Source organism: Syngnathus floridae, chromosome 1 (assembly GCF_059516105.1).
Source record: "Syngnathus floridae isolate MCC-2025c chromosome 1, RoL_Sflo_1.0, whole genome shotgun sequence".
In the NCBI taxonomy this organism is placed as follows: domain Eukaryota; kingdom Metazoa; phylum Chordata; class Actinopteri; order Syngnathiformes; family Syngnathidae; genus Syngnathus; species Syngnathus floridae.
Window position 1 is genome coordinate 1291557 of NC_142413.1, and position 17654 is coordinate 1309210.

A 17654-nucleotide genomic window follows, 5' to 3' on the forward strand; every position below is an offset into this window, starting at 1 on the left:
AATAACCTTAACCTGAAATTCCATTTTTATTGGAACAAATACGTGCATATCTTTACACAAGTACTGTCGGGTTGCCATTAAAATCCTCCACTAAAGCTGCGAGGATTTTTTCTTAAGCTCTTGTTCCTGCTTTGACAATTTATCCGCAGTGCCCGGCGGCAAACCTTTTTCAGGGAAATAATCGTTAACGACGTCCAACAGGCCCCTTTTCAGGGATGTTTCTAACCTTTTGGAAAATTCATTTTTAAACATGTTCTCAAAGAAGCTGTGGATGTCCTGGGCGCGTACCATTGGCTTTGCAGATTTGATTCTTGTGCGCTCCTCGTCGTCGTCGTCGTCATCGTCGTCGTCGTCATCATCGTCGTCGTCGTCGTCGTCATCATCGTCGTCGTCGTCGTCACTCGGCGGTAACTCGACGGATAAAATCGACGCGATAACAGGAGTCTCCTCCCTTGCCCTTTCGTCCAAGACATTTGGAAGTGACGATCTCTCGCCTATTCGCTCGGGTTTCCCTTTGACTCTCTTGCTCTTCCTCCGGCCGTAGTGAGTCTTCCACATCGACTTGACCTTATTGAAAATGGGCCGAATAGCTGGTTTTGCTCGAATGCAGTCCATGATGCTTCTTGGACAGTTTTCCAGAATTGGCTGTATCTTCATCGTTTGGCTTTTCCACCTCTTCCAAAAGGATGGCCTCCTTTCAAGTCCTTCCGGTGATGTCTTGTCAAGGTCTGCTGACGCTTCAGATGAAAGGTCCTGCTCATCAGTCTCGGTTATCGATTCTGATAAAGACTTCCTGGACAATTTGAGGTCAGCTTCTGCCGCCAGTCTTGACGAAGATCTCCTGGATATCCGGTCTTCTGACAGTTTAGAGATGGCACTGACTGCTGCTTTTGATGAAGACCTCCTTGATATTCTGTCTTCTGACAGTCTCGAGATTGATTCTCTTGCTGCTTTTGACGAAGGTCTCCTTGATATCTTCTCTTCTGATAATTTCCCAACATCTGCCGCCTGGGAAGAAGACCTTGATATCTTGCCTTCTGACAATTTAGGAACATCTGTTGCCAGTTTTGACGAAGACCTCCTGTCTCCTGACAATTTAGGAACAACCTCAAATTCGACATCAGACGACTTCCAGGATACCCTGTCTTCTGACCGTTTAGGAGGAACTCTTAGGTCTGCTGAAGATGAAGACTTTCGAGACACCCTGTCTTCTGACCGTTTAGGAACAACCTCAAATTCGACATCAGACGACTTCCAGGATACCCTGTCTTCTGACCGTTTAGGAGGAACTCTTAGGTCTGCTGAAGATGAAGACTTTCGAGACACCCTGTCTTCTGACCGTTTAGGAACAACCTCAAATTCGACATCAGACGACTTCCAGGATACCCTATCTTCTGACCGTTTAGGAGGAAGTCTTAGGTCTGCTGAAGATGAAGACTTTCGAGACACCCTGTCTTCTGACCGTTTAGGAGGAACTCTTAGGTCTGCTGAAGATGAAGACTTTCGAGATACCCTGTCTTCAACCTCTGCTGACAAAGAGTCCAAATATGCTTCGGCTGAAGGGCTCTTGGGTACCACGAAGTCGGACAATGGTTTCTCACTGTCATTCAAAGACATCTGTGATACCCTGCGTTCGGACGATTTGACATCAACATCTTCTGGCATTTCTACTGACATCCTCTTAACATCGACCAAGTGATGAGTATCAACTACTTCTTCCAAAAGAGGTTCACTCACTTCCGGTCCATCACATAATTGAGGGGCAGAATGGAACGCTGCTTCTGATGAAGGCAGCTCTGGTTCCCTGTCTTCAGGTGACTTGAGATCATCCCGTCCTACTGTTTCACAGGATCTCCTTGTGATCCTGTCTTCAAGCCACTCTTCCGGCTCCTGAGAGTTACGATCTACTTCTGACGGGGATGTACTTGCAACTTTAGCATCTTGCCCACTCGGTTCAGCATCTGTTACTGGTTCTAATGAAGGTATCTTTGTTACGTTGTCTTCTGGCCACTGAGGCTCAGTATCTACTGCTTCCGATGAAAAAAGCTTAGCCACGTCGACGTCTGGCCTCTGAAGATCAGTATGTTCTAATTCTAATGACGGCGTCTTTGCTACTTCTTGCCACTTTGGATCAGCATCTGCTGGTTCTACTGAAGACGTATTTTCCACAACGTCTTGAGCACACTTGAGATCTTCGGGAGAAGCAGTCAATGCTAGTCTCTTTAATACCTGCTCTTCCGGTGACTTAAAACAAGCGTTGACTGCTTCTGATGAAGACCTTTTCGTTTCCTCGTCTTCTGGCCATTGGACACTATCTACCGCTCCCTCTGGTGAGACCCTCTTTGTTACCTCGTTTGCTTGCAAGGTAATAGGTACTGCCTCTGATGTAGGCTTCTTTACAACACTCTCTTCTGAGGATGACCTTCTTTGTACGTGATCTTCTGACAATAAAGGGTCAAATGTTTCTTGTCTGGGTGAAAGCATACTCGCCGTCAAGCTTTCTGGCAACCCGGGACCATCGTCTCGTCCTTCAGACGACACCCTCTCGGATCTTCTGTCTTCTGGCAACTCTAAATCGGAGCCTACTGCATCTGAAGATCTCTTTGCTAGCTTGTCTTCTGGCAAGTCAAGACGAGTGTCGGGGTCTCCATTTGATAAATTGTTTTCTTCCAATGCGGCTGGCGATTTGGTGCCATCAGAAGCGGGGATTGTAGAACATCTACCTTCCAGGGAATCCACCCGGCCCGCTGTTGACATATCAAGCTTGTCAGTATCCATGTTACTTGCTGTTCCTGTGCTCCCGGGGGATCCTGCGGAAATCCTGAAAGGATCGTCGTAGTCAGTTTCTGTATCCTTCAGTGGCGATCCAGCTACTTCTTCCGATAAGCCTGGAGAACGACATGTCTCCTCCATTTCCACCTGATCCAAGTTGTCCGGCCCCTCACCTTCGTTGTCAGAGAACAACCCGGCCAGATTCGGCGTCCATCTTTCCTCTGATGTGGCCGAAAGGCTGGCACGTGGTTCGACCTCTGAGACAGGGGATTCAACATCATCTCGCTCCAAATCCTGAGGTTTTTGCAAGGTCTTCATTTTTCTTCCAGCTGTGTCGACGGTGGAAACCACAGGGTTCAACTCTTGGCCAATCAATTCTTTGGTCAGAGCCAAGTCATTCTGATCAGTACGTTGCTCCGAGTCATTTGGCTCCTGAGTCTTCTTCCTGGCGCCGGTCCTCGCAAATATCTTCAGGGCCGAGGTGGCGCCGCCGATCTTACCTTCTTCCTGCTCCGCGATTGTGAGCCGCTCGGAGAAAAAAGTCTTCAGGTGTTGCTTGATCTTCTGCTGGGTGACCACGCCGTACGACGACTCGTCGATGAAGGAGTCGGACGTAGCTCGCTCCTCCTTGTCCCAGAGGGTGATCATCTGCCTCAAGTTGGCCACATCGAGCGTACTTTTCTCAACGATCTTCTTGATGAGATTGTCGATCTTGGAATCTTTCTCATTTAAACCGTAAGTCATATTCTGGAGAAGAAAAAGTAAACATCTGATTAACGCGGCTTGTATCATTCACTTTGCATACTTGTGACAATTCTTTGAGGGCTCCAGCTCCAATATGAAGTTTAAACTTGCTAAAAATCAACCTAATATTTATAGCGATCAATGGAATCTGATGATACCCCATGGAGCTCTAAGCTAATCCTCATTTAATCAAACAGAAGTCAGATATCTGCTGATTTGACTTGAATTCTGAATTTTCAAACATCTTGAGCAGCAATTGATACAAAACAACAAAAATCTAAGGCATAATATTACCTCGATGCCGTCTGCCATGTCGTGGCACTAAAATTTAGATTTTTAAGTACCGTATTGGCCCGAATATAAGATGACCCCGATTATAAGACTCTCTTTTCCAAGACTTAAGTTTGAAAAAAAGCCTTTGTCTAGACCCCGAATGCAAGACGACCCCCACCTTTCTCAGTTTTATTTCAATGAAAACAAAAAACCTCGTTCGGGACAATTTAAAATTGTTGAAACAATTGAAAAAAATGATCATTTGAAAATCCACAGTATAGCAGGCACCATAAACATTGATGGCTTGCAGTTGTCATGAGTAAGCTTCGGTCATTACCTGGTCAGCTTGACAACCTATCACGTTGTCCCCAAACATCCCTCGTTGGGCAAAAAAATCCTTAATGCCATGTTGAATCTTCTCCAGGGTGAGAAGATGTTCATTTCCCGGCCCGAGTGTGGCCTTCTCATTGCTCATCTCTGGGCTGTGCATGCAGTCTTCCCTTTCTAGATTTTTGGAGCTTGGAGCTCCAGAATTTCATGGAGGATGTCTCCGTTCTCGCAAATCTTTTATATCCTCTGAACTAGGCCGACAAGGGGCGCCGGGATGTGACATCATCAGTCTTTGTCACGAAGCGTCGACATCAGGCTTTGTGGTCGAAGCGTTGTCATCAAGGTACGTCGCCCCGAGCGCAATGAGCTGCTACCGATCATTCCGATCCGAAACCGAGATCGCTTGTCTTCAGTGTCTCGCGGTAACAAAATGTACCTACGGGGATCTGCGGATTCTCGATTTGAGTTGTAGGTGAGCTGGATGTTTCGACCAGCTGAATTTGGATCAGAACCAGTGTCTGCCTGGGTTTCGACTGACCGAAGGAACTGGACGATCATGGAAACAAATGGCTATTATTTGGTTTGGCATTTCATAATTAGTAAAACGATTTCAAAAATTAATCTCACTTAAGACTTGTGAGCCCAAATACATTATTTGAGCAGCAGTCGGGCCAATATTGTAGACATTACAGGTGGTAACAGGTGAATTAGTAGCGCCAATGCTACGCTAACGTGTCATCACAAGTCCGGGGTCCATTTTGACCCGCTGATGTTTATCGGTTGCTTCACCCCCGTTTCAGCAAATTGCCGAAATACAAAATCTTTTTCAAAGGGTTCAACTTGCTTTACTAGCTAAAGTGTGACTGTTTTGTTTCAGTGGTCGTTACGTGTACTGCAAGAAGGCAGTCAACTCGGAATAAGGACCTTGTCCGCAAAGAAGACACTTCGCGACCAAACCGAGATGCTTGAGTTGTATTTATTTTGACAGGTCAAAAATAAAGAAACTTCTCACTAGGTGAGTAAGAAGTCGCTCCGTTCGATTGTGCTCTTCACGTTGGACTCTGATAGATTTCCTGGTGGGTCACTACCTGGACCGGCGGTCTTTTCTGTTCTTGTCCAGACTTTTGTCCATAGTCTTTTCATTGTCCCCCCGACATTTGGGACAGTACCACTTGCCCTTAGGTTTGTAGGTCAGCCCCACGCAGGAGAAGTGGAACCACTCGATGGGGCACTGCTCGTTGTCACAGCCGATCATTTCGCCGTAAGACACCTGCTCGCACAAGCAGTAGGTGGGCTCGTTGGGGTCGATGGCGAAATCCACCGGCGAAGCGTCCCGCTCCTGCTTGGACTTGCGCTTCTTTTTCTTGGCCGACTTGGACTTCTTCTCTCTGGGAAGCGGGACGGACGGCTCGTCGGCAGCGTCGTCCGCCACGGAACCGTTGGCCGACGGGTGGCTGGAGTCTCGGCTCTCGCTGTTACGCTGGCGTCTCGGCCGGCGGGCCGAGGCGCGTTCGACGGCGGCGGCGGCGGCAGCTGGGGCGGCGGTGGCGACTGGGGGCTCCTGGACGTTGGCGCGCCTCTCCGTCACCATACGCTCCTGATCGCAGGGCTCCTGGAGGCACAGGGAGTGGGAATCCATCTGGCGCGAGCGGTTCTCCACCAGCTCGGTCATCTGGGTCACCACGTGGATTTTCTCATCGCCCAGCTCCTGGCTGACGATGAGTGCCCGTTGCAGCTGGACTTGCAGGCGTTTTCTCTGAGCGCCATCCCGCTCAGCCTTGTACTTCTCAAAGACTTCATCCACCTCCTTCAGAACTTCTGCAGACAGATATACAAAATCTAATTTTTAAGTGGACAATATAATTGCAGATTTTTTATTTTAACACCAACGCGGCCTGGTTTGTGAAAAAAGTGAGTGTTGAAAGAAACAAGGCGCCCAGCGCTTCCCCCCTACCGAAGGTGACTACGCTGGGAGATCACGTGACGGGGGCGGGACACAGAGCAGTTCTTTGGCTGCTCCAACACACACTAGCTCATTCTACGGAGCACGGTCGCGGTCGAGACAACGGTCCGATTTCACCGTCACGTTGTGTTGGTTTCTACAACAGATTGACGCCGAACGTCCATAGTTCAACCACTAACTACCGTAGAAATGCACGCGTGTATTTTGTGAGCAGGAACAAATGGAAAGAAATATCCGCCTTCTTGCTGCAAGGAGAGCCAGGCTGCGTTGACGTGAATGGTTGGAAAGGAGGCAGACGCCTGCCTGCCTGCCCGCACCGCACTCCACCATCGCCGGAGACATTGGCGTCAATGCGCATCGGCATCTCCTTACCTTGATACTTGGCGTCGATTTCCCGCAGCACAGAAACATTTCTTTGTATGTCCAAAGGCAGGGATTCCACGCATTCCAGATAATCCTCCACGTAGCTGGCCAGTTGCTGCGACTTGTCAGCACTCGGGTAGTGGTGGCCTAACATTGTCGCGACGATGCATCGAGGCGGGGCGGAAATGTGCAGAAATAGCGCGATTCGATTCAAATGCCGGACGACTTTGCGAGCTCCTAAGGGCAGTTCCAGGCAGCAGTTCACTTCAAACAAAACTGCCACCAGCGCGCATGCGTGAGTATTTTCCTTTTATGGCGTTGGACGGTTTCTCGCCCGCCAATGTCGTAATCGAAGGCGGTGCCAGTGGGCCTCCAGCGTCAGGATTGGTCGAGAGGAGTCCTCATTAACATACGGTTTTTTTTCGGGGAATTTGGCCCAATGCATTTGATAAATTATTACTGTGCGACGGGAAAAGATTACCAATAGCAACGTTGAACTCATTTTAAAATGATTCACTAGTTTCTCCAAGTAGGCGCTGAGTTAAGTCTTAGTTCTCCACTAGAGGTCGGTGTGGTGTCTTCTGTTATTAAAATCAATTACAGTGTTTAAGATAAGTTTATTTTTCCACACACAAAACATCGTTTTTAACGATAAAGTCCTATAGCAATTTTTTTTATTTCGAGAATAATGATTTTGAATTAAAGCAGGCAAGCATGTCCTATATTTTGTTAGTTTTAGTTAAGTTTTTTTTTTTTTTTGAATGATTTTAAATTAAAGCAGACAATTTGAAAAAAGTCATGATATTCTATTGGAGAAAAAAAGAAAATCTAAAAAACAAACTCCATCTCAAAGACAACTTGTGTCATTACGAATACAAGCTCAATTTTGTGTGTGTTTTTTCTGGGTGGCCCTAATTCGTCATCATCTATTAAAAGAAGATAATTATTGTCGTTTATCTCGATGCAATTGTTTTTTCTTTGAACGTCAATCAAGAACCTCGGCTAGTTTCGTTTCCCGATCAAGGACCTCTTCCCTAGCTGAATGCGGCTAGTTTCGTTGGCCGAAGCACCACTACTTCTGAGAGCGGCTTTCAAAATAAAAAGCAAGTAGCAGAAGATGATGGTAAAATAAGTTTGACATGAAATTGACTAATCCATTCTAAATTGTGATTTTAATTTCCAAACAGTAAAATGTCTCAATGCGTTGACGGTTCAATGATTGAGCAATGAATATGTCAAGGCTAGGTTTTGTTTTGACTTTTTACGTGCGCTTCCGGTCAAAGCACGTTTTTCTTTTACTTGAGCTTTGTACGTCGTAGGACCGAGGCGTCACTCCGTCGGTCGTTGTCTTCGTGAGGCTGCCACATTATACCACCTGCATCTGTCCTGGAACCATGAAAAGTGCACTTATCATTCTTTCTTGCTGTATCGTTTCAGGTATTTATTTTTATGACAATTTTTTTGCTCTGAAGTATAGTATATTTTCCTGCCGTTTTCGTTTTACGTACTATATGTGACGTACGTACTTAAAAGTGCTTTAACGATTTTTAAAATGTGAAATACGGAGGTTAAAGGTATGGATTTGTGTTCTTTTTTTTAATTTAAAAACTGTTTTGGAAGTGTGTCAATACGTGGTGGACTTTGGAACTCGAGCGTATTATCAGACCAGTTCAACTTAAAAATCACTTGGCTCGCACTCTGACACCTTTTCTTTAATACTATTTTATTCTTAAATTGTTGATTTAAGTTGTTGTTTTTCATAAATAACAAATACTAACTTTGTGACGTTTCAAGGCTACGAACTTCACGTGGCTCGAAGCGCTTTGATTGCGTGGTTTTTCATTTGCGTGCATAGTCGGAAGTGTATTCAAACGTTTTCGTTCTGTTATGACTCACTTTAAATCTGAGTCCCCCCCCCCCCCCCCCCCCCCCCTTGACTTGTGTTCTATCCTCTTTTAAAGCACTGTCTCTTGCGCGACATGGAAAGCCCCCAGCGACCATGGCTCCCGCTCAAGGATTTTCTCCAAAACCTGACCCTAGCACAACGGGCAAGCTGACTACACCGGCCGCCAACGCCACAACCGGTTCTGTTTCCACGACAACCAGCGCAACAACCACTCTGGCACCCATCACTAACACGACCTCACCCGCACCCATCACTAACACGACCTCACCCGCACCCATCACTAACACGACCTCACCCGCACCCATCACTAACACGACCTCACCCGCACCCATCACCAATACGACCTCACCCGCACCCATCACCAATACGACCACCGTGCCTCCCACCATGACTCCACCCAAGCCCAACCCGCCTGCCGACTTGATTGCGGGAGACTACCGGCTGATGAAGGGCAAAATCGTTTGCCTGATGGCCCATGTGGCCCTGCAGCTCCGACTCGAGACACCAAAGGTACTTTTTTTTTTTTTTTTTTCAATCTTGTAAAATGTATGACATTCTTTTTTTTTTTTGAACAGATCAATGGCATTTCTATTCATTTCACCAGAGCCAGATGATTTGAGTAAATTTTTTTGTATTCATATTATGAAATTGGTTCCCTTTGCAGGCCAGCGGGACGTTCGTCGTGCAGCCCAATAAGACCCGAGCCGTTGGAAAGTGTCAGGAGAACCGGGCCAACCTCACGCTGGTCTTCGAGGAGGGTTTCATCACCTTCATGTTCAACAAGGTTCACTTCTCTCAAAACTTGCAAAATACTCCTCCTCTGTACTCGAGTGGAAGTAAAAGAAAAGTAGGAAGTAGGGCTGAACAGTTAATCAAATTTGATCTGAAATGGTAATGAAAATGACTTATATTTGTTGTATTTATTTATTTTTTAAATTGTCGTTTCTCAAAAGAGTGATGGTTAAGCAGATATTTATTGTAATAGAGCTTAATTATCTTGCCGCTGTAAAAAAAAAAAAAAAATATATATATATATATATATATATATAGAAATAAAAGATAATAATGGCAAATTCAATTGCAACCAAAATATGAAGTGGAAAAAATAAATCTGTTGTTTCTCCAAAAATCGTTCAGCCCTAGTAACAAGTAGACATCATAAAACAAGACCGATTCAACTTCTTAAAAATTCAGAATCTACATTTTGAGTTTTGACTTCCCAACGCCGGTTTCGCCCTATGGCTCACCCTGACTTGAGGTCATGTGATTTTTTATTCGCAAAGCTACCACGGGTGAAGAATTATTCGAAAGAGGAAGTGGACCTGATGAGCCTGTTTTGTGTGTGTCGCAGCATGTGATCTGCATCACTCAATGCCTCATCCAGACAACCGCCGTGAATGACCCACACTTAATTGTTGACAAAGCAAATAACCATTTTTTGTTCTTTTCCTAAATTTCTTCAGAGCTCCGCCGAAAACATCGCCTACGTCGACACTTTGCTGTTCAACCTCACCTACCCCTTGAGCAACGGTAAGGTCGCTTTGTGGATTGAAATAGTTTTTACCAGTTTAGCATAGCATCTATTTTGGTGCAACACTTTAGCCCCGCCCCCAAAAGCCATATCATCGACACTTTTAATGTGTATTTTAGCAGAAGCGTGTCAGACAGCTTTTTCCCAAGATAGTTGGGAATTTTTAAAAAATCTATACTTATCCTGCTTTGTGTTATTTGTCGTTGCAGTCAGTGGCCATTATGCCGCCGCCAACATATCATTGCGCGCCTTCCCCGCCAAGATTGGCCACTCGTACGCGTGCAGGAGCGACTCTGTCTTCATGGGAAACGGTTTATATCTGGACGTCAAGGATGACCGCATGCAGGCCTTCAATCTGACCCCGAGCGGCGAATTTGGCGTCAGTAAGTAGCCCCCCCCGGACGCCGTTTTGAGTGCTGACGTACATGTAAATCACGGCGTCCTTTTCAGCCGACCACTGTGCGGCCGACCAGCCCGATTATAGCGTGGCCATCGGGGTGGGCGTGACGCTGCTGGTGCTGATCTTGGTGGTGGTGGTGGTCTATCTGCTGGGCCGCAAGAGGAGGACGGACGGCTACCAGTCACTGTGAGAACCTGCCGCAGATATGGCCTTCACTGTGTAAATCTTCATTTGACTTGCCTTGGAACTTTCTTTACTCGGGTCGCTGTCTTGTGTTAGCACAGCTACTGCTAGCATGTTAGCATTAACACCCCCCCCCCCCCCGATCTTAATAATAGCAAGATACCAACCGGAGTAATTGTTAGCACTTGATCAGGGAGAAATGTCTGTGTTGTAAACGGTACCAAAATGTCTCACTGAATTCAATTTTGCTGTGGTTTTTTTAACTTCCATGTAATGTTTCCTTTCAATTATCCTGTGGCTCAGTATCTTTTTTTTTTTTTTTTTTTTTTTTTATAATAATCAAGAGTTAAGAAGAATGTTTGCTCAGTTGAAAATCCTGGTATTTCATTTTGACCTTTTTTTCCCCCCAAATTTAGTTTTAATTCGTCTTTAGAACAGGTATAACATATTGTCATTTTTATTTTACCAAAACGCTTTGTTTTAGTTAGTTTGTATTAGTTGTAGTAATTTTTTGCTAAGTATATAAGGTATTTATCAAGTGCAAGATAAATATGAGGTCATAAATTTAACTACTGTTGTCAAACAACATACAGCAATGAAACATTTTAAAATGAAAACCAAAAGTGAATGTATATTAATCAACCCAAAAAATATATATATAATGTATGATAGTTTTAATTTTCATTTCTGTCTTTTGTATTTTCTGTTTTTTTTTTTTGTTTATGAAAATGCTTCAATTTTAATTCATCAGTTTTTGTTAATTATAATAACCTTGTTGACTACTTTAACATGAAGTGTTTTGTTTTACTGTGATACCACTAAAAGGGAAAAGTCGGATGATTCAAGCAATGCTTTGCCAGTAATAAATAACATGTTGCAATCAACAATTGCACTAATTGAAGGCCATACTGGCTGGTTGTACATGCGTATTTTTCTATTGACTAAAAGCTCTGACAAAGGGGATAGATATGGCTTGCTGCTGCAAACAGTGATGAATGCATATTCTGTATGTTGTATTAATGACTTTTGGTACAATGAATGTTGAATGAGGCATTTTATGTTGAGATGTTTTGTGAAGTCTTTATTTCAATAAAGATGGATTCAAGTGTCTTCACTGGTGATCATTCTTGCAGCGTTGAGCCCAATGAAGGCAGCTGAAAGTGGCGAGCGCCCTCTGTTGACGATCTGCCACTGCAGCGTCGAACACATACGGGAGCATAATTATTTCCGCATGTGATGGTGCTTCATTATAACATTACGCATATTTACTGGACGTTTTTTTTTTCATCATTTCATTTTGTCGATGTTATTACACAAATTCCCTTTTTTTCCGACGTTTTACGCTGTATTTGAAGGGGCCCTTTAGTGACGTCATATTACGTAGAAAACGTGATGACGCATTTTGAGTCACTTTCGGGAGAGACTGAAGTGCGCGGCAAAAGAAGTGGGGCACAAACAAAACAACACGAAACGAAACATGTGGCCGGGCTACTGCTGAGCAAACGGTACGTTATCAGTCTCACGCCATGTATTCTTCCGCCACCAGCGCGAGGCCTTTTACTAAACTACACAAGGAAGGGATTATTTTCCCTGGGACTTTTAACCTACATCAACGCGCCTTATCTCAAATAGTCCGCTTGAGCAAACTAGCCGCTTGTTAGCATTTTGGCTCCAGCTGGTCGCCGGTCAACTCAAGCCGGTGCGTGTTGGGCTTTGATTCACATTTGGATTCGTGAATGCTTACGATACGTTACGATACTACGTTGGAGTACTTACTTTTACTTTCGAATTGGTAGCGAGACAGCGTAGCGCCGGTGTCAATGAAGCTCCGAATGCTAATGTTAGCCTAGCCTCTTTTGTATGTGTGTGTGCGTGCCTTTTAGCTAGGAGTGCCCCGCCCACCCACGAGCAACACAAGCTCTCAATGATTGTTTAAAAAAAAATATATATAAATATATTATTACACAACTGCTTTTAAATACGATGCATTTTTAAAATACCTCGAGTACAATATTTTTATTAATTGTTACCCTCTCAATGTAGCCGATTTAACATGGAACACTTGCTCATATTTAGTACAGTGGACCCTCGCACACTCGTGCTTCGGCACCTGCGGATTCATTCATTCATTTATTCATTCATTCATTCTCCATAGCACCTGTCCTCCCTTTTGCTTTCTTTCTTTCTGTCGCGCACCCATCTTTGGGGGAGGGGGTTGGACCAACCCTTTGTTTTTTGTTGAGAACACATTGAACGTTTATCAGCATGTTAAATGGAAATAAAACTCTAAAATTGCCTTTGCTTGTTACATTTAATAAGTTTCTTAATCTTTAACCTAAATTGGAAATCTGGTATAATTGTAAAGTTTGCCGAAGAACATAAATAGACAACATCTCATGATGAACTTAAGGCTGTCATAGAAAGGAACCAACTGAAGCAATCCATTCATCTGTCTTCCAATTGTGTGCCACATTCAGCGCTGCAGGTGGCGACTACCTCAGAAGACGTAATGGGTTTGCACTCATCCCAGAAGAAGCATTTCCCCCTGCGGGGGATTGACGGTGTCGTTCAGCTTTTCGACGCTGAGCTCCGCAAGTCCGAGCCGGACCTGGCCCTCCTCTCTCTGGTCCTGGGCTTCGTCGAGCACTTCCTGGCCGTGAACCGCGTGGTGCCCGTCAACGTTCCCGGCGTGCGTTTCGAGCCGCTGGAGCCCGAGTGCCCCAACTCGTGTTTCCCCACCGTGGAGCTCGGCATGATCTCGGCGCTGTACGAGCGCTTCACGGCGCAGATCCGCGGGGCCGTGGACCTGTCCCAGTACAGGAGGACTGCGGGCGGGTCCAGTCGAGAGCTGGTGAAGAAGGTGTCCGACGTGATTTGGAACAGCCTCAGTCGCTCGTACTTCAAAGACCGCGCCCACATCCAGTCTCTCTTCAGCCTCATCACCGGTAAGTAGGACTTGGCCACGCGGGAATTACAAAGGGAGTCTCTTGATCAACAGCGAGCCAAAATGTCGACCGATTTTTGCCGATTCCACTTGGAACATGCGAACGAACGAGCTTGACCGCCAGCGACGTCTTTGCTCAAGGGACCAAACTGGACAGCTCGGGGGTGGCCTTTGCGGTGGTGGCGGCCTGCCAGGTCCTGGCCCTGAAGGACGTACACCTGGCCTTGTCCGAGGACCACGCCTGGGTCATCTTCGGCAAGAGCGGCGAAGAGACGGCCGAGGTCACGTGGCACGGCAAGGGCAACGAAGACCGGCGAGGGCAGACGGTCGCGGCGGGTGTCAACGAGAAGGTAACGCCCAAACTCCCACGTTGTCGGATCAAAATAATAATACATTTTATTCATAAGGCGCCTTTCAAGGCATTCAAGGTCACCGTACCAACATAAAATAGCATAGACAACTTTTTTTTACGACTTTGTGTCTCCTTCAGAGTTGGCTGTACTTGAAGGGCTCCTACATGAAGTGTGACCGCAACATGGAGGTGGCTTTCATGGTGTGCGCCATCAACCCTTCACTGGACCTGCACACCGACAGCTCAGAGCTGCTGCAGCTTCAGCAGGTGACGAGGCGACGCACGCCGTCCTCACTCCAGCCTCTTTGATCGCGTTATTGATCAAATGATCTGGAGATTTGTGATTGGGCGATGAAATATGCTTGTTTTCCCTCCACGCAGAAACTACTGTGGCTCCTCTATGAACGAGGGGACCTGGACAGGTGAGTTTGCAGATGTCTAAAAGAATTGTCATGAAAAGTCAAAGTGTCCCGTGCTTTGCCCCGTCCGTCTCAGGTATCCTATGGCAATGGGGACTCTGGCGGACTTGGAAGACCAGGATCCGATGCCGGGCAAAGAGAGCCCGCTGGAAATCCACCTCAAGGTAAGTCTGATTTAATAGTTTACAATCAACTGTAAATATACCACAAAATATGCGCCCCAAAATATCCTCTTCATTGGCATGTCTCAGCTCCTCTCAGGTCATTAGTACGGCGCTAGTATGAAGTTGTTGCTTGCAGAGGATAAAGAATCTATGCTGTTTAGCATTAGCATTGGGTTCAGGGACTGATAGTTGATGTAGTTGCGTGTGTGTGTGTGTGTGGGGGGGGGGGGGGGGGGGGTTGACTTGATGTTAACTTTTTCTTCTCTCGCCGCATCACCAGGCCGTGGGTTCAGCCCAGAAGTATTACAACAACGAGCACATCTACCCCTACATGTACTTGGCCGGCTTCCACTACAGGCACAGGAACGTGCGGGACGCGCTGAGGGCCTGGGCCGACGCCGCCCAGGTCATGCAGGAGTAAGTTCTTGATGTTGCCTTCGCCTGACACCAGAGGGCAGCAGATCCTTTTTTTTTTTTTTTGAGTCATAGTTTCAAGGTGAAGGTGGGCTCCCGTCGCTTAGAGAACGTTGTTGTGGTCGTGTAACAATGTCGTGATCATGCCGCTTTGTTCTCATAACACGTTTCGTACCTGCGTTCGACACAAATGTACAGTAAGCCTTGAGAAAGTCCCTCATCCTGGCTAAAAATAGATTCACCTTCCTCCTCATTGTTCTCCAGATTTGGCGCTTCCTCTCCCACTTGTTGCCGTTTGGGCCTTGTTGTCACACTCCGAAATGGAACGTCGTCGTCCCGCTTCACTGCTATTGAAACTTTTCAAACCAGGCTATTGGGGTCCACAAAATCTTTTGGGGGTATATTTGTTCAGTTAAAAAAAAAAAAACATTCAGCCAAGCAATTGGCTCGTTTTTGCTGAATATTCTTTTTTTTGTTCTCGTTGAGATGTTAAGGCTTGAGACAGTGACATTCAAACCTCAAAAAAATCTGCTGTACCAACTAAAATTGAAAAATAATTTTCAAAAACATAACTCACTGACACTATTTTTGTATTCAACTCAAATTTCAAGCTTTGACTAAAAATAATGTGTAACTATGTAACCTCGGTTGTAAAGTTCAGGCCCGAGTCGTTCCAGTCGTTGTGTTTTATTGCTGTCTGGATAATTGAAGTGTTGAGAAGGTCTGGTGTAAAGATGCCAATTCCCCTGCGGCTGCAGCTTCAACTACTTCCGCGAGGACGAGGAGATCTACAAAGAGTTCTTTGACATCGCCAACGACGTCATTCCCACTCTGCTCAAGGAGACGGCCGCCGCCGCCGAGAGTCCCTCGGACGGCGCCGACGCGGGAGAAGCGGTACGGAGTCGAGCTCGCCTCTGGGAGAAGCTCCAATCTCATCTTTTTTGTTTTTTCTTTGGGGCTGTGTGTAGGAGCAACCGAAGCAGCAGCAGGCCGCGGCTTTCTCGGCACTGCACGACCCGGAATGCTTCGCCCACCTGCTATGCTTCTACGACGGCATCTGCAAGTGGGAGGAGGGCAGCCCCACGCCGGTGCTGCACGTGGGCTGGGCTACCTACCTGGTCCAGTCCCTCAGCCGCTTCGACGCGCAGGTGAGCAGCTGGCGCTTCGAAAAATACAAACGCTCTCCAGTCGAGCTTCAAGCTCCCGATGAGTTTTTTTTCTTTTCTATAGTTTGTCTATATAGTTTATATATTTTTAATATAGAAATGTAATTTATAAAATATAAATACGTAATATTTATATTATTATATGTTATTAAATATTTTATATTATATAAATAAAATGAGAACATAAAATTAATAAATATGAAAATATTATATTTTCTGTGTGTGTGTGTATGTCTCTCTCACCTCACCCGCCAACACGAAAGGTCCGTCAAAAAGTGTCCATCATCATCAAGGAGCCCGAGTGCCAGGACGAGGACGATGCATCCAGCGAGGACCCGTGGGAGGGGCGCAGGCGAGTCCCCCGCAGGGAGTCCAAGCTGGAGGAGCAGAACTCCCCCCTCCCCGGCGCCCCCACCTCCCCGGCCTCCCAGGGGGCGCCCTCCGCGCCCAAGAAAGCAGCAGAGGGCGGCGCCCGCCGCCGCTCGGAGGGGAAGCCGAGGTCGCCCGATGCGGCGGCGCTCTCCCCTCAGCCGCTCCACCCGCCCGCCCCCGTGGTGGCCTTCCAGAGCGAGAAGATGAAGGGCATGAAGGAGCTGCTGCGTGCCGCCAAGGTCAACTCCAGCGCCATCAAGCTGCAGCTCACCGCCCAGTCTCAGGTCCAGATGAAAAGGCAGAAGAGCACGCCGCCGGGCGATTACTCCATGTCCTTCATGAAGAGGCAGCGCAAGTCGCTGTAGGACTCAGACAAACTCGCGCGCGTTCCTTTCAAACGTCCTCCTGCTGCCGTAAGCCAAAAACCTCTCTCTGTGATTGTTTCACATCCACGCTGGGGTTCTCAAACATTACGTATGTGTGCCCACCAAATGATTGCGGTCCCCCCAAACAGTGGCATAGAATTTGTCGTCATTTGACAACATTGCTTTTGGGTCATTTGCTTTCGGGGAAGGCAACAAAAAAAAAAAAACTTGCAGTCAAGACTCTCTGGAGCTTTCGCTAACAACCCAGGCCAAAGTCAGCACCTCCCCGACGTACAAAGATTGTCTCACTGTCACTTCAGCGTACACGTTGACACCCATGTACAGGTACTACTTTCCTATTCGACAAGGCTTTGGCACCTTCTTGTGGCATCACAAAGAGCACAAAAAAAAAAAAGCTCCGGCAATAAGTTCCGATAGGTTCATTGGTGAGCGGTTACATATCAGACTTCATGTCACCAAACCAATTCACTTTGCCGCATCATCACATGTTGGAAAGACTGAACGCTGGGAAAGTTCATTTAGTATAGTTACTGTGTAACATTGTCCACTTCCACGTTAAGAATAGCTTCTTTCTTGCTAGCTTGATGTTGCCTTATTTGCTTTTTTTAATTTTGTTTTAGTTTTGACTCAGGTCGCTACGGTAATATAGAGGAAAACCCACAAAGTTTTGTTCACTCAGAACCGCATGAGGCAGTCCCTCGATGTTGCGTTCAGTTGTGGTTTGCTCTTTGGAGTTTTAGTCTTTGCAATTAAGAAAAATAAAAGAAGTGGAAGCTGATCTCTGGGTGTTCTCTTATTTATTTTTTTTAGACAAAGCTCATATTTAATATCGATTGAACTTGTTTCTCTGGCCTTATTTTTTGTTGTTTATATAAAAATAAGGTTTGAAATTCGAAAATAATACGGCAAGAATTTGAGGATTAACCGTGTTTTAAAAAAAAAAAAAAAACTGCAGACTTAATCCGGAATTGC

The 17654-nt window shown here is 46.1% G+C and overlaps 4 protein-coding genes and 1 long non-coding RNA gene across 6 annotated transcripts; 3 read left to right on the top strand and 2 right to left on the bottom strand.

The window, feature by feature from the left end:
* Positions 1-13: 13 nt before the first annotated feature.
* On the bottom strand, positions 14-4374 carry LOC148403214 (uncharacterized). The gene is made up of 2 exons (XM_088370426.1): positions 4127-4374; positions 14-3519 (listed from the first exon to the last, which is right to left on the bottom strand). The coding sequence occupies exons 1-2, from the start codon at positions 4277-4279 to the stop codon at positions 91-93; spliced, it is 3582 nt and encodes a 1193-aa protein (XP_088226552.1). The 5' UTR covers positions 4280-4374; the 3' UTR covers positions 14-90.
* Positions 1401-5614, top strand: LOC148403215 (uncharacterized). Its single transcript, XR_015857523.1, has 2 exons — positions 1401-4699; positions 4997-5614. It is a non-coding gene; the product is annotated as an uncharacterized LOC148403215 (long non-coding RNA).
* On the bottom strand, positions 5080-6742 carry ing2 (inhibitor of growth family, member 2). The gene is made up of 2 exons (XM_088370984.1): positions 6455-6742; positions 5080-5937 (listed from the first exon to the last, which is right to left on the bottom strand). The coding sequence occupies exons 1-2, from the start codon at positions 6597-6599 to the stop codon at positions 5204-5206; spliced, it is 879 nt and encodes a 292-aa protein (XP_088227110.1). The 5' UTR covers positions 6600-6742; the 3' UTR covers positions 5080-5203.
* Positions 6743-7764: 1022 nt separating this feature from the next.
* Positions 7765-11575, top strand: LOC148403217 (lysosome-associated membrane glycoprotein 1-like). Its single transcript, XM_088370893.1, has 6 exons — positions 7765-7882; positions 8407-8861; positions 9016-9135; positions 9815-9881; positions 10092-10265; positions 10333-11575. Exons 1-6 carry the CDS (start codon positions 7840-7842, stop codon positions 10470-10472), a joined length of 999 nt encoding a protein of 332 aa, XP_088227019.1. The 5' UTR covers positions 7765-7839; the 3' UTR covers positions 10473-11575.
* Positions 11576-11835: 260 nt separating this feature from the next.
* On the top strand, positions 11836-17460 carry men1 (multiple endocrine neoplasia I). Of its 2 annotated transcripts, none has more exons than XM_088370682.1 (10): positions 11836-11970; positions 12943-13410; positions 13551-13759; positions 13900-14028; positions 14143-14183; positions 14257-14344; positions 14625-14761; positions 15517-15652; positions 15727-15906; positions 16188-17460. In XM_088370682.1, the coding sequence occupies exons 2-10, from the start codon at positions 12975-12977 to the stop codon at positions 16659-16661; spliced, it is 1830 nt and encodes a 609-aa protein (XP_088226808.1). In that variant the 5' UTR covers positions 11836-11970; positions 12943-12974; the 3' UTR covers positions 16662-17460. The 2 variants fall into 2 exon arrangements, with proteins under 2 accessions (XP_088226808.1, XP_088226895.1); XM_088370769.1 differs by lacking the exon at positions 11836-11970 and adding an exon at positions 12035-12164.
* The last annotated feature ends 194 nt before the right edge of the window (positions 17461-17654 follow it).

Excerpts from the sequence above, each read along its gene's own strand:
- LOC148403214 (XM_088370426.1), bottom strand. The coding sequence starts at position 4,279 with ATGCACAGCCCAGAGATGAGCAATGAGAAGGCCACACTCGGGCCGGGA. Across the intron at positions 3,520-4,126 it reads TAGGTTGTCAAGCTGACCAG|AATATGACTTACGGTTTAAA; the intron begins GTAATGACCGAA and ends TTTCTTCTCCAG.
- ing2 (XM_088370984.1), bottom strand. The coding sequence starts at position 6,599 with ATGTTAGGCCACCACTACCCGAGTGCTGACAAGTCGCAGCAACTGGCC. Across the intron at positions 5,938-6,454 it reads AATCGACGCCAAGTATCAAG|AAGTTCTGAAGGAGGTGGAT; the intron begins GTAAGGAGATGC and ends ATCTGTCTGCAG.
- LOC148403217 (XM_088370893.1), top strand. The coding sequence starts at position 7,840 with ATGAAAAGTGCACTTATCATTCTTTCTTGCTGTATCGTTTCAG. Across the intron at positions 9,136-9,814 it reads TCACCTTCATGTTCAACAAG|AGCTCCGCCGAAAACATCGC; the intron begins GTTCACTTCTCT and ends AAATTTCTTCAG. Across the intron at positions 9,882-10,091 it reads CACCTACCCCTTGAGCAACG|TCAGTGGCCATTATGCCGCC; the intron begins GTAAGGTCGCTT and ends TTGTCGTTGCAG.
- men1 (XM_088370682.1), top strand. The coding sequence starts at position 12,975 with ATGGGTTTGCACTCATCCCAGAAGAAGCATTTCCCCCTGCGGGGGATT. Across the intron at positions 14,029-14,142 it reads AGCTGCTGCAGCTTCAGCAG|AAACTACTGTGGCTCCTCTA; the intron begins GTGACGAGGCGA and ends CCCTCCACGCAG. Across the intron at positions 15,907-16,187 it reads TCAGCCGCTTCGACGCGCAG|GTCCGTCAAAAAGTGTCCAT; the intron begins GTGAGCAGCTGG and ends CCAACACGAAAG.